At 41.8% G+C, this 13,808-nt stretch overlaps 1 protein-coding gene across 1 annotated transcript in view; it reads left to right on the top strand.

The window, feature by feature from the left end:
• LOC104545522 (chromosome unknown open reading frame, human C10orf76) overlaps positions 1-13,808 on the top strand; it is a 117,352-nt gene that overhangs the window by 22,016 nt on the left and 81,528 nt on the right. The window contains exons 15-19 of the mRNA XM_010190687.1: positions 3,371-3,429; positions 4,721-4,786; positions 5,870-5,939; positions 7,455-7,515; positions 10,772-10,860. Coding sequence (XP_010188989.1) covers positions 3,371-3,429; positions 4,721-4,786; positions 5,870-5,939; positions 7,455-7,515; positions 10,772-10,860 — 345 coding nt within the window. The remainder of the gene's footprint in view (positions 1-3,370; positions 3,430-4,720; positions 4,787-5,869; positions 5,940-7,454; positions 7,516-10,771; positions 10,861-13,808) is intronic.

Raw genomic sequence — 13,808 nt, 5'->3', positions numbered from 1 at the left:
TTGCTGGCTGAACAGGCAGCTTCTTAACTATAGAGAGGACAGCAGTGACTTATGCTGTACTGGCAGTAATTTACTTGACAAGATGTATTTCCATATTGTGCTTTTTGTTTGCCCTGATAGTTTTGTGGGGGTCAATTTCAGCTTGTTGGAGTTGAAATATTACTTCATGTCCTGCTCAAGGTACCCAAGGGTGCTGTTTTGCCCAGTGGTTGTGTGGGCAGGACAAAAGTGTGAGCATAACAAGTGATCTTTGTGCTGTATTTCAGCCTCTTACCAACTTCTGTTGTTAAGTTAGATGTAACAGCTGAACAAAAACAGGGAGATAGCTGCAGAGCTATGATACATCGATTATTGAGCTTGGCACTGTATAAGAGAGCAGGCAGGAGAGTTTCCTTGTGCCTCCTAGCTTGCAGTGAGATTGTACCTGGCTGCCTTGTTCTTGTTCAGTAAGCAAGCTAGTGGAGGAGAAAGTGGATAATTGGAATTAGGACCAAAAGGGACTTCATGAAAATATGTCGTGCACCCCTCATAACCAAGGCAGAATCAGTTTTACCTGTATCTTTTCTCAGAAATGTTAAGGAGCATGATTTTTAGCCTATCCATTCCAGTGTTTAACTATCCTTATTGTGAGAGAGCTTCATGTGCAATCCTAAATTCTTTGCTGTGACTTAAATTAATTGCTAGTTATCTTCCCCAGGATAGATACTGAGAACAGATTATTTCTTTCTTCTGTGTGACAGCCATTATGTATTTGAAGTCTGCTTTCATGTTTCCTCTTGCTTTTGTCTTTGAGTTAAACCATCTCAATCTTTGCTCAGTCATTTCTTGTAGACTGCACACATGAGGAAGGCTTAGCAGCTCTCTCATCATCTCATTCTCTTTTGCTTTTCTCAGGGTCTGTCTTGCTGATCTAAGTCTCTGATGGAACAGCTTTATGTTTTTCAGTTTATCTTCTGCACTTATTAGTCACCGATATATGGAAAGTCTGCACAGGGCCTCGGGAACTGCCAAACTGGATTAGTTTCAGATGGAGTAATATCTGATAGAGGGGATTCCTTACTAAACAAGCCAGTGAGAGATGAGTTTATTCTGGTGTGAGACAGGAGTTGATGTTTCTTTCTTTTCTTTGGTTCTAGCTTGTATAACATTTGAAATTTGTGTGGCTTATTTACTTAATCTTCTTGCTGCCATGGTAGTACGTGGCAGTGAGCTTCACTGACTGACCATTTAAAAAAAAGTATGTCTTCCAAACAAGTGCTTATTAATTCTAGTGGGTATATTCCTGTCCTTATATTTTGATGAGAGATGGGGCCTTGCCCAACTTCTTTTTTCTTGTGCAAGACCAAGCATGTGACAGCAATAAAGCAACAAGAGAAAAATGAACAACTGATTGACTCCACATGTCTTGGGACAGGTGGGAACACTTAGAGGGGAGACTGGTTTGTTCCACATCCAGGACTAGGCAGTTATTTTAGTCCTGTCCCATAGAGCTTAATTTAATAGATTGCATTTGCTAGATCCCCCTTCTGCTTTCTCTCTTGTGTCAGGCAGAGGCAGCTGCCTTGGGAGAAACAAAAGCTGTGCATTATTTTTTCCCATCTGTAAAATAGGGCTCATTCATACTGATATACCTCCCCATAGGAAGCGGTCTGCTTTGTTCCTTTGACGAAGGGTGCTGTGAAAGTACGAAGGGACTGTGTGAGTCACTGCCTGCAGAGCTGCCCCATAACTGCTGAAAATGGCTTGATGGTCACGACACGTTGGCTGAAGGCAGAGCACCTGATGTGAAGCAGGAGCCTTTACAGCACAATCCCCAGAGAGAGAAGTGGTAGCAGCACCTACAAAAATATACAGGGGGGCCTTACAATAGGAACATAACAAGGCTCCAGGGTATCAGAGTTCTCTGAGGCCATTTCTGCTTTGCTGGAGTAGAAAACTTCACTTAAAACATTTTAGCTGAGGTAAGGAGACAGAAGAGAGACTTTTAATTCCCATTCCAAAATTCCTCTTCATCTTCCTTAGTGGAGCAAGATGAAATCAGCACACTTCAGGGCACATCTTGTTAGTAAATATCTGTCCCTCAGTAGCATAAAAAAGAAAACAAGAGAGGCATCAAACCAGACAGAACAGCTAGCTAAGCCCATTCTATCTGTTTATAGATGACCATATACACACTAACTAGCAAAGTGTTTGTAAAAGTGACTTGAACTATTGCAAGGAGTTTGGCTGATGCCCTCTTCTGATTTTATCTGAAGGTGGTCTGTTTCAGATTCCCCTCCGCTCCAAGTTTGGCTCTAAGGCAGATGCCTGGGTTGGCATGTTTAGTAGTCTTATGCTTTAGGGAAGGTGTTGAAGGTCTCATGAATGTGCAGCTTTGAGCTTCCTCAGAGTTTAATTATAGGTATGTTGTTGTGGTTGGTTTTTGTTTGTTTGTTTTTGTGGTCTTGGGGGTATGTGGCATAAGTGGTTTGTTTTTTAGAACAGAGATTTTAAAATGAGCTTGACTGGACAAGGACTTGAACAACCTGATCTTAGTTGATTCTGCTTTAGGCAGGGATTGGACCAGAGATTTCTTCCATCCTAAGTTACTCTATGACTGTACATATCTTGGTTTTTTGAGATTTCAAGGTTAAAATTGAGAGAGAAGAGTTTTAAATAATCCAAATAAAGTTTGCAGTTTTTCCAACTTTAGTCCCTGTCTTTGTCAGTTTTTCAGCCCTCCAATTGTCATTCATGGCAAAAGCTGCTTGAAGTTGTAAGATGAATAACAAGTTGCGGAACATGATCAGGGTGGAATTCCTTTGGCTTAAAATGCTAAGTCTTTGCAGACTTCCTTCTTTCATATTTTGCACAGAGCAAACTAGGTCGTGTCTCTCAGTATTGGGGTTAAAACTCAGGGCTTGGAGCATAATGTCTGGAGTCCTTCCGCTGCACTGTGTGGTGCCTCTACCAGAGCTTTGTTGCTTGTTTCATAACCTACAGCAAAGGTGATATTTTTCTTTCCATCTTGTCCAAGAGAGACAGAAGTGCATCTCTGCTGTGACAGAAAGAACAGGGACTGACCCTGGTATTTAGAATATCAGTGGAAGTTAAACTGAGCGAGACAGAAGCCCCACTGATAGTTACTGTGCTGTTGGACGTTCAAATTGGAAACTTTGCTGTTGGCACAGGCTGATGAGAAATTGGTGGGATTTAGTGGTCAGGCTGGAGAGCAGCGAGTGCGTATTGAGAATAGTTACTATTAGCTACCATGGAGGAAGTAGGAGTATGAAGAATCTCCAAGGCTTCTCTTGCCGCAACAGCTGTCTCACTTCAGCATTGCTGGGCTTGTGTGGCTCACGCAGGACTTGTTCGTTTTTTTTCTTTGCAGATGAGCACCGGCTACACAGTGGCAAGCTGTGTCTGATTATCCTGACATGCATAGCAGAGGTAGGCTTCCTGTGTGGCACCGTTCAGCAGATGATGTGTTACAGGGGTTTACCTGCATGCACACCCCCTGCCTCCTGTTGATCAGGAGCTGAAGGTCTGCAGTGGTAACGAGTAGTGAGGAGCTCGGGCATTTAACGTTTTGCTAATAAACCTGTTGCAATACTGTTAAAATTGACTTGAAACTTAAAAATTAGATAATCTTATTTGGGTTAGCCAGCTCCCAGGAATGAAGAGAGAAGAAAGAGCACCTAAGCCTTTTCTCTCTTAGCTGTAGAGTAACCTTGTGGTGTAGCTCTTAGATGAGTGATGTGCGAATGGCTTTCAGCTCTGTACTGATCATGGTGAACATGGGCAATGCCATATCCCGTCTGCCTAAGAAGGGTATGAGTCTGAAAGAAAGCCACGTGGTTGTAGGTCCCTAAAAGCAAGACAAGCGGGAAATCTGGTAGTAGGGTGAGAAAGCAGTATCGCAGAGCTATGTCAGCAGTCTTGGCTGAATATGGTCCTGTCTCATTGGAAGTATGTACTAATGGCTTGGCTGACGTCCTGAATGGTAAGTGAGCTTGTGTGGCATTTACATTTTACTTGCTTGCAAGTAAAGAATTTCCACTCTTAACAAAGAATAAAAAGCAGTGGTGTTGATAGCCAGGGTAATGATTCTGAAGTAATGTTTCTTCAGGGTGCAGTCTGAAAGCTAATGATCTGCATTTCAGATATTTATAATTAAATGTTTTTGGCACTTGAGTTCTTCAGGCGGATGCATAGGTAATACAAGATAAGAAATTCTGTTTCTATATAGCAAGGGCATGTTTTGATTCTGCTGTTAAAAGGAAGGTATATTTATTACCCAACCTGGCTGTGCATTATCTGGAGGAATCTCTTTGATTTAGAGCTGGTTTTGGAATGAGCTTTCGCTGAGGGCTGGGACAGTTGATAACCTACCTGCTACTACTGCAGCAACTTCTGGCATGAGTCCATCAAAACACCACTATAAACCTTTGTCCACACCATCATGAGAACCTGCGCACTGGAAAACCGCCTCATGTGTTATGCAGCACTTGTTAAAATCCTGACGCTGGGGTGTGTGCAGTACAGAGCTCAGATGAGCAAAGGAGGAGAATGAAGAATAAACTGACAACAAACAAACAGTAGTGCAGACTTTAAAGTGGAATTAGGATCAGGAGGGGTTTATTTTTGTGTGACTGGCGACATGGGATTTGAGGCCAGTGGAAGGTGTTGGACACTGGGTTGGCTATTCATACCTCCTTCCTTTCCTTGCTTTTTTCAATAGGATCAGTATGCTAACGCTTTTCTCCATGATGACAACATGAATTTTCGAGTAAACCTCCACAGGATGGTGAGTCTTTTCCTCCAGATGGTCTGTTTTCTCTCTGGGATGAGAGCATGGAGGATTTGAGTCCCTGTATGTTGAAAACTGTGTCGGAGACATCTAACCTAGTTTGCTAAGGCATGGGAAAATACAGTGAGAAATGCAGTAGTTGGGGAATGATTTTGAAATTGCTCTCAGAATGTCTCACTCTTTCAAAGAACAAAGAGCTGGTTGCCCTGTTGGTGAAAACTAGGGCCCGTGTAGCTGCGGTAAACTCTGTATTATGAGGTCTCTGAGGAAATCAGTGGTAGAGAGAATGTTCTGCCTTAATCTTCAGCAAGCATTAGCCCTCGTGATATGTTGATAGCCAGCTGGAGTTACACTGAGTGCTCTAATTTGGCTTATGTTTCATCCTGGATGTGGGGGTTCACTTTCAAGGAGCAAAGTATTTTTTTCCAGAACTTCTTCCTATAGGTATTTGTGAAGGAAATGTCCTTATCTGGCTCAGGAAGCTCTGTAGTTACAAGTAACTTGAATGGTTATCCTAACTTGATGCAATCTGTCTTTGTGGTTCTGGCAAGTACCATAATCAGAGCAGCACTTGAAAGTGTCACTGGTCTAGAACAGAAACAAACATCTTTACAGTGAGCATTCTGCAGGGATGCTAGTCATTCCCACTTAACAACAAACGTGCTGCTCAAATAGCCTTTCTGGTCTGTTACAGTAAAGACCAAGCCATTTAATACTGCACACACTGTTAAGAATGCAGATCAGACTTCTGTGTCTGGAGCAAATCAGTATCTATTAGCCAAGGGGGAGGAATTGTTTGGGTTTTTTTTCTCTTCCTTCTTTTTTTTTTTCCCTCTTGCCATTTTTATAACAGTGTCCTTGAGTTCCACAGCTGGAGAAACAAAGATCCAGTGGTCAGCATGCTGAAAAGCAGGCACAGTTTTGCTCCAGCCATAATGCAGCTTTAGGATTAAGATAGGCGAGATAGCAGTTGGAGAAAAAGACAAGGGGAAGCTGTACTATCTGCATGAAAAATACAGTAATACACTGAATGTCACTTCAGGCTTTTCCTGACTTCTTTTCATCTTTTTGTGTTTGAAGCCAATGAGACATAGGAAGAAAGCAGCAGACAAGAACCTGCCCTGTCGCCCGCTGGTGTGTGCAGTGCTTGGTGAGTATTGTGAGTACGCCTGTGCTTGTGGTTCCTGAAGAATCTCTTGTTCTGCAATAGAATTATGAGATTCGTGGATTAAGGAGAGGGGCAGGTGGACTTAAAAGGAGGGTAGTTACATACTAAAGATATTTCCAGCAATGGACCATCCATCTCTATTATGCCTGGCTGACTCAAAGAGAAATGAAATCCAAGATTGCTGCTCTGTAGCAAGAAATCCTATATACATTTACTGTAGGTTTTGCAGAACCTTGTTGGCCACCTTTGCCCGAGTAAGTAACAAAAGGGAGGACAGCTCATAAATAAATTCAGGCTTTTAGGTGAGTACAGTAACAGTTGGTCACAAGTACTTTCTAGATGATATAATGAGGGCAAACCTACAGAAAGGACAGATGTTTGTTCGTGGAAGGTTTTTCTGTGCATTTAGCCTTTTCTGAGCAAAAAACCTATAGGAATGTCAGTAGCTAGGGTTGTTTTAGCTTTTGGAGGCTCAGTTGGAAGCTTTTCAGGCAGTGTCTGACCAGAGTCTGACACTCATTGCTGTGGAGGCCAAAAGCATAAATGAGTGCAGAAGTGAACAGAACTTGGATCTTTGAATGACTCTTAGGCCTGATGATATGGAAGCAGTCTCAGGCTCCAGCATTTTCAAACAGGTCATTGTTGAAGATAAAAACACAAGAGCTGCATGAAGAATCTTTCTAGACTTACCAGTTTCCATGCACTCTTTCTCTAGACTGTTCTTGGTCACTATTGAGCCACATTGCTGGGCTATAAGAGCCCTAGGAGGTTACATCTCAGTTGTTACCACTGACATGGGTTAAGCATTTTATGCTGAAGTTGTGTTAGGCAGAGAGCACACATACATTCAGTCAGTGTTTATTATCTGAACTGTAGTAACTTATCTTTTTCAATTGTATTTCTGTACTCTTTGCCTCTTAGCCTCACACTGGGAGCCCTTAAATGTTAGAGACACTCTCCTCTTTTTTTTTTCCTCTTCTTTCTCTTCTCCTGAATGAGCCTTAAGCTTAGTCTGTGATGAGCTCAGAATAGGTTTACTTGCTTCAGAATTTATTTTAGGGAAAAACAGATATTCTCTGCAATGTCTTCTCTCTAAACATCTATGCTGTGCTTTGTGTCTGGTAAGAATGATTTTTCTAAAATGTGCTTCTCAATGGAATTTTCCATTAGTGACAAGGCTTGAAATATGAGAGCAATTCTAAGCATCAGAATCCTTTATTTGGCTAATAGTGAGTGAAAGTATATGGGGAAGCAGTGCTTCAAAGCAAATTATGCTACATGCCCTCAGTATCCAGTAGTTTTGTTTGTTTGTTTGTTTTTAATTCCAGAGCATCTCAAATGTTTTTTAGAACAAACAGACAAATAAAAAAGAAATTTCATCTATGCAGGACTGTTGTCTGGTAGAGGTAGGTAGGTGGGTAATTTGACTTCCTCACTGTTGTCTACTAGAAGTTAACTGAAGCGAGCTCAATACTTTATCATTTTCTTTTCTGTCAGATTTGATGGTGGAATTCATTGTAACACACATGATGAAGGAATTTCCTATGGATCTCTATGTGTAAGTAGCTGTGGGGTGACTCATTGTAATTTCATTCGAAGTTTGAATTTGGGTGGAATTCCAGTCATAGAGCAATCTTCTGGCTGAAATAATGCTTTGTGGCTGGCAGGGAGCAGGATTGCTTTTTGTGAACTCTTCCAGGAACTTTTTTTACTTCTAAAATGGTCTGTGTGCCAGAAAATTGAAAGCAAAATGAATTTCCACCTTTCAGACCAATTTCCTAATCTACTTGATCAAACACAAAGAGCTTTTCAATCTGAAAGAAGTTTCATAATACAAAGTCACTGCAAGAATCCCCACTTCTCAGAAGCTGAATCTTGGACAAATAAACTGAAAAGGCAGTTTTGAAAAACGAAGGACAACTGATGTGAGGCCTGGAAGGCAACGTGGAGAGTGAGAGAGAGGTTTAAGCCTGAAATAGCCTGCTAGGCAGCGAGGGGTAAAACTTAGCAGTGAGGAAAAGGAGAGAAAAGGACAGGGCTACACATGAGCGCTCCATGTGTCCCATGAGGCCCCTAGAATGCTTTGTTCTGCTTTAGCCTGGAGGGCAAAAATAGGATTTAGGCAGATCATTGGCTTTGCTCTGACTGTTTGTACAGTACTGAATTTCCCCAAGGCTTGAACAGCACTATATTCTGTAGAAGAGATAAAGATACATAGGCTGTTTTCCCTTAAAGTAGCTTTTTGACATGTTCTGATTTTGCCCAAATAACCCTGCAACTACAGTGCCTTTGCAAGGATTGTGCAGTTCAATTATGAGTTTGAGATTTTTGTTAATGACATGCGGGTTTTGTTAATGTCAATTACAGAATTAGTTGTAGATGGGTGCAGTGCATTCTGATTTCACAAAGTTGTGAAATACTTGGGCTCAAAAGTAAGGTCACATCTAGAAATCCCATGAAAGTAAAAATAATGAGCAGTAGCAACCATCAGTGGACATCTGTATCCATTCATTGTGGCATTTTTGTACAGTCCTTTTGCTACGCTCCTGTCTGAAACCATCCCATAGCAGACGCAGTTGTTGCAGACAAAGTGGGTGTTCTGAATGCACAGATAGTGTCATACTTGTCTGCAGTACATTTAAAAGGTGACAATACGAAGCTGCTCAAGGGACGGCATATTAATATTTAAAAGAGAAACCCAGGTTGCTTTGACCAAGGGTGATTTTTGTCCATTATGTGTATTATGAATCCTCAGCACAAAGCTCAGCACACTTCACCAGGATGGATAACTTCATAACTAGTGCAGTTTCATAGCTAAAGCAGTGTGGTTTGGGAGTCTATAGGCTGGTGGCTGGTGCTCTGGCTCTTCAGGCAGGGGTAGTAGCACTGTTATGCCCCTCCTCATCCCTTTTCTTTCATGCCTTCATTTCACCTAGAAAGTTGTATGCTACCATATACAGCCAGAAGGTTTCAATGTTGAGATATGCCTGCAGCTACTGTAAGTATAAAGAAATGTTTTAGCCATTGCCAGATTCTCTCTGGTCAGTGCCTTGAATTTTTTTGTGTGTTCTTTGTAGAGGCTGATTTTAGTCTTACAGCCAAGCAAATACATAGGTGGAAAGGTACTGGGCATTGTATGGTAACAACAGAAATCGCAGAGCAATTGCTGTTCAATCTGAAGACAGCTGTCTGCATCCTAGCTGGTTTGCTTCCTTTTTCTTGATTGAATTTATTAGAATCCAATTTGAAATACAGCACTTAACATGATGCTCAGCTACTGTAAATGATTTTGCCTTTATTTCTCTTAAAGTTCGTTTCAGTCCTTACCCCATTGTGGTATTTTTGGCGTCATCTGAAGGTCTGAAAAGAATAATGTATACCTTCTGCATATAATTTCTTAAGGCTTTTTAAAGCCTTGTTTTGAACTCTTCACCCTAATTTGGATAACTTCCATGCATTTTTTTTCTAAATTCAATTTCTCTGTGTTTGTCTGATGTGTAGTGTCTTTCAGTAGTGCCTTTTCAGAGAGATGTTGATATTAGTGAGATAATGTGTTTTTGAAAAGTAAGGATTTGGGGAAAAAGGAATTGTTCTTTTTTGAAGTCCTTCTGTTTTTTTCTAAGTGTCAATAACTAAAAATAGCTTGGTCAAACAAATTCAAATTTGTGTATGTTTTCTGTATATATATTTCACGTTTGCAATATTGTGTTCAGTTCTGGGCCCCTCAGTTCATGAAGGACAAGGAATTGCTTGAAAGAGTCCAGCGCAGAGCCACAAAGATGATGGAGGGAGTGTAGCATCTCCCTTATGAGGAGCGGCTGAGGGAGCTGGGTCTCTTTATCTTGGAGAAGAGGAGACTGAGGGGAGACCTCATTAATGTTTATAAATTTGTAAAGGGCAAGTGTCACGAGGAAGGAGCCAGGCCCTTCTCAGTGATGTCAGATGATGGGACAAGGGGCAGTGGGAGCAAGCTGGAGCATAGGAGGTTCAATCTGAACATGAGGAAAAGCTTTTTTACTGTAAGGGTGATAGAGCACTGTACCAGGCTGCCCAGAGAGGTTGTGGAGTCTCCTTCTCTGCAGACGTTCAAAACCCGCCTGGACGTGTTCCTGTGTGACCTGGTCTAAGTGATCCTGCTCTGGCAGGGGGGTTGGACTGGATGATCTTTCGAGGTCCTTTCCAACTCCTAAGATTCTGTGATTCACAAGTACACTAGCTGTATGTTTGGGGATTTCAGAGCCTGTGAGTGTATTGCTTGATCATTCCAAGGATCATACTTAAATTACTTTTTTAAAGAGACTGGAAAATTTGACAGAAATCTCTTTTTTATATAATTAAACTGCATGCCTCAGTCAAACTAAAAATCCTGCAGTTTCTTTGGCTCTATCATTTCCTTTAGCCTCATCATTTGGGCGAAAGAAACTTAAAAGCTCTGCTGTGTCCAGATTTTACAAAACCTGAGCACAGTATCCCATACATATGGAGCCTGCCAGTTAAGTGAATTCTTTTGTAGAGCTTATGAGGCCCCCAGGTAAGGGCAGCAAAGAGTGGAAAGTATTGTTTAAATATAAACAAACTTGCATCTGTATTCGGTCCAATCACATTGAGCTAAAACTGGCATACAGGCCCCTTTCCCTCGTCTTGTCTGGTTCTTTCTTGTGGGTGTTGCTTCCCTTTAGGAGACCAAACCCATGAGCCTCGTCCTCTGTTAGGCTTTGAGTTTTTCTGTTTCCCTGCTGCTGATGTTAAAGACATTTCCAGGTTTGATGTAGAATTGCTGGGAAATGCAATGTCTTTTGCCTTCTCTTTTCCAGGCGATGCATTCAGATTGTGCACAAGCTGCTGTGCTACCAGAAGAAATGCAGAGTGAGGCTTCATTACACCTGGAGGGAGCTCTGGTCAGGTACTTTGCATCTGTGGAGACAGTCAAATATGGACAGTGGGTGGCTGTTTGGTGACCATGACTGCTTGTTCCTTTGCTACAGGGTTAAACGGCAAGCAGCAATTCTGTTAAAGCCTCTTTATTTTGCTTCTTAGTTGCTACATGCAAATTACCTCTTTTGGAAAACCAGATCATTACCATAATGGTAGCTAATTTGCTTTCTTGTCTGGCCATGATCACCATGGTATCCAAATGCCTTTGTTTTTCTGTGTCATTACCTGAGTCCCTCTTCACCTGATTGGAGAAATGGAGTCATGTTTTATGCAGTAGTGTTTCTCTTGCAGGTATTTGTGAGTAGAAAGGAGGTAGCCTCTTGGGTAAAGGAAGCTGGAACTTACTTTTCCCCTTTTGCTCTAGGAGATGGGTATTCATAGAACAGTGTGTGCAGCTCTTTCTGAAGAGGGCAACCTCGAAATGTCAGTGGGAGGGAAGAGAGGCTTTTTTAACTCTGACCTTTGCATTTATGGTATGTAGTCTGGTTGATGCCACTTCTATCCTGAGATAGAAAAGTATTATGGGATTTGACTCATAATCCGGTGGACTTTGTAGGACCGTTTTATGATGCAATCATTGTGTGGGAGATCTAAGGAAGGGAATAGCAGAATGGATGATGAGACCTAACAGGCTGCTTTCATGGATATGGTGTGTGCTTCTGTTAACTTGCAAGCGGTGAAGTAGCTCAGCTAGGAAAGTGCAGTTAATCCCCTAGCTGTTGTGGCTTAAACAAGAGGTATATGAAAATTAAAGGAAATGTGGCCCTAATTGTGTATTCCTGGAGCTGTGCTTGAGACCTAGCTAGGATCAGTGACTCGGCTGGTGCAGTGCAACTCCCATCGGAAATTTGAGAGAGGATGACTTTTGAAAAAGGTGGTGATGAGTGGTGTGTGAAGCGGTTCTCAATGAACACTGAATACTTCCCTTCAGTAGCTTTGCGCAGCTAAGTGTAGGTACGGAGAAATGAACCAACAATCTGAGTAAGTTATTAAATTTTCACCTGGTGTGACATGTGGCCCATTCAGACTTTCTAAATTATTCCTGTAGAAGGTGAAGTGGGTGCCCCTAATTAAGGGATTAGTGATTTCTTTTCAATTGTTTTCTTCAGAACAGAAGCCCTAGAGGCATGGCTGCAGTGTAGTGCTGGTTCAGGAGGAGAACGTGTACAAATTGGACGTCTGTTGTGAATACAAATTGCATCTGACTGTGTGTGATATCTTCTCAGCAGTTACCAGTGAACCAGATCCACTCCTATTTGACCAGGCTGAGCTAAGTCTTTCCAAAACACTGGCAGTGTGGAAGTCTCAAATATAATGCCTTTTGCTTGAAGGTGCTGTCCTGCAGTTCAGAGAGCACATTCTTGGGCATCTTTCAATCCTTAACTTTCTCTCTCTATTTTAGGGGAAAAAATTAAAATCCTTGCTATGCACTGAGATTCAGTATCTTGGGATATTCATGTTAGCTGTCTCTAATTAGCTGGTGTTTGTATAGTGCTTTGGAAACATGAAGTGTCTCAGAAATATTAAGTACTGCACCTACTTTGACAGCAGAGCAGTAAAGTAAAAAACACTTAGATTGGTCAGGTTGCTGTGAAGGCCCTGGAATGTCTGCACACCTCATGTAGCTGAAAAGCTCCATGTTTAGTACAGATTTCTGGTGTTTAGGGAGATCCTCTCATGCAGGACTAAGTTACAGTATGAAAAGAATGTTTCAGATTTTTTTCTTATAGGATGTTGAGGTGAACAGGGAGATTCTTCAGTAGCTGCTAGTAGCATGCAGACTGGAAGGCCCTGAGTTGGATGGTTTGTGCACCCATCCTAGGCACATCCTGGCTGCTCCAGGTGTGTACTTCTAGAGTGCTGTATGTGGCAGACTAAATGCTAATTTCCAGCCCTATCTTGAGATATGCTTAATAATTAACTCTTACCCCTCTCAGGGCTGCCCTTTGATTAACCAGAATGCTGCTGCCTTTGATGTGAAAGAATGGCTATTTTTCTGGTCTTCTTGTAACTGACAGATGGTTCCAAAGCAGAGCACAGGGACTTCTGAGTTAATTTCTATCATTGATGTGAACATATTCCTTTTTGGGCTTTTCTTTTGGATGAAGAATTAGTTACCACTGCTGGATGAGCAGCTATTCACTGTAAGGTCTGAGATCTCAGGTTGTCCCATCAGGCATGCTTTACAGAAGGTCTTCAAGCCCACACTTGTCTTCTTGAATGACAAGGTGTGCGATGATGAAAGCAATGCTCCTGTTGTACAGCATGGATAATAGCAATGGATGGCCCCCAACAGAGCTAAGTGGAACAAAAAAGGGAGTATTGAGAGAAAAGGAGAGAATTCTACCTGGCTCGTAAGAGGAGGGAAGTTGGTTCAGGCAGAAAATTGAGTGGGACAAGAAGACAAAGCGAGTACTGTGGGGTAGGTGGTCGGTTTAGGGTGCGGAGGAACTGAGATAAAGATTGTAGGTGGAAGCAGTAGCAATGTATGAAGCCTTCTGTTCACTTGCTGATTCTAATGTTAGCTTGTCTCTAATTAAGGAAAGCCACTCGTGTGTCATCTGATGGATAGATGCTCTTCCTTTGTAGGTGCTTTGTCTGCAGTATGAAAGGCCAGCAGCACTTTGAGAAAGTTTCTGTTAATTTCATTTTTTTGATTTTAAGTTGTACCGACTGCAGAGAAAAGCAGAGGAGCCAGGTGTATGGCATGTCTCAGGGCACATATTGGGCTGTCTGTGCAATCTGTAATACTTCATAGATTTTTGGATACATCACTATGTGGCACATTGCTTACATATGATCTTACTTCTCTTGGACTTTCTTTTTCAAGATCTGAGCTTGAGGAAGAGCAGTATTGTTACTGAGTCTTTGGTTGTGATCCAGCCTTAGCTTTCCTATTAGATTAATTCTTTCATA

The sequence above is a fragment of the Mesitornis unicolor genome, unplaced genomic scaffold (genome assembly GCF_000695765.1).
Source record: "Mesitornis unicolor isolate BGI_N332 unplaced genomic scaffold, ASM69576v1 scaffold34148, whole genome shotgun sequence".
NCBI lineage: Eukaryota > Metazoa > Chordata > Aves > Mesitornithiformes > Mesitornithidae > Mesitornis > Mesitornis unicolor.
Note: the sequence above shows the minus strand (reverse complement) of the source record. Positions and strands in the feature narration are given on the sequence as shown.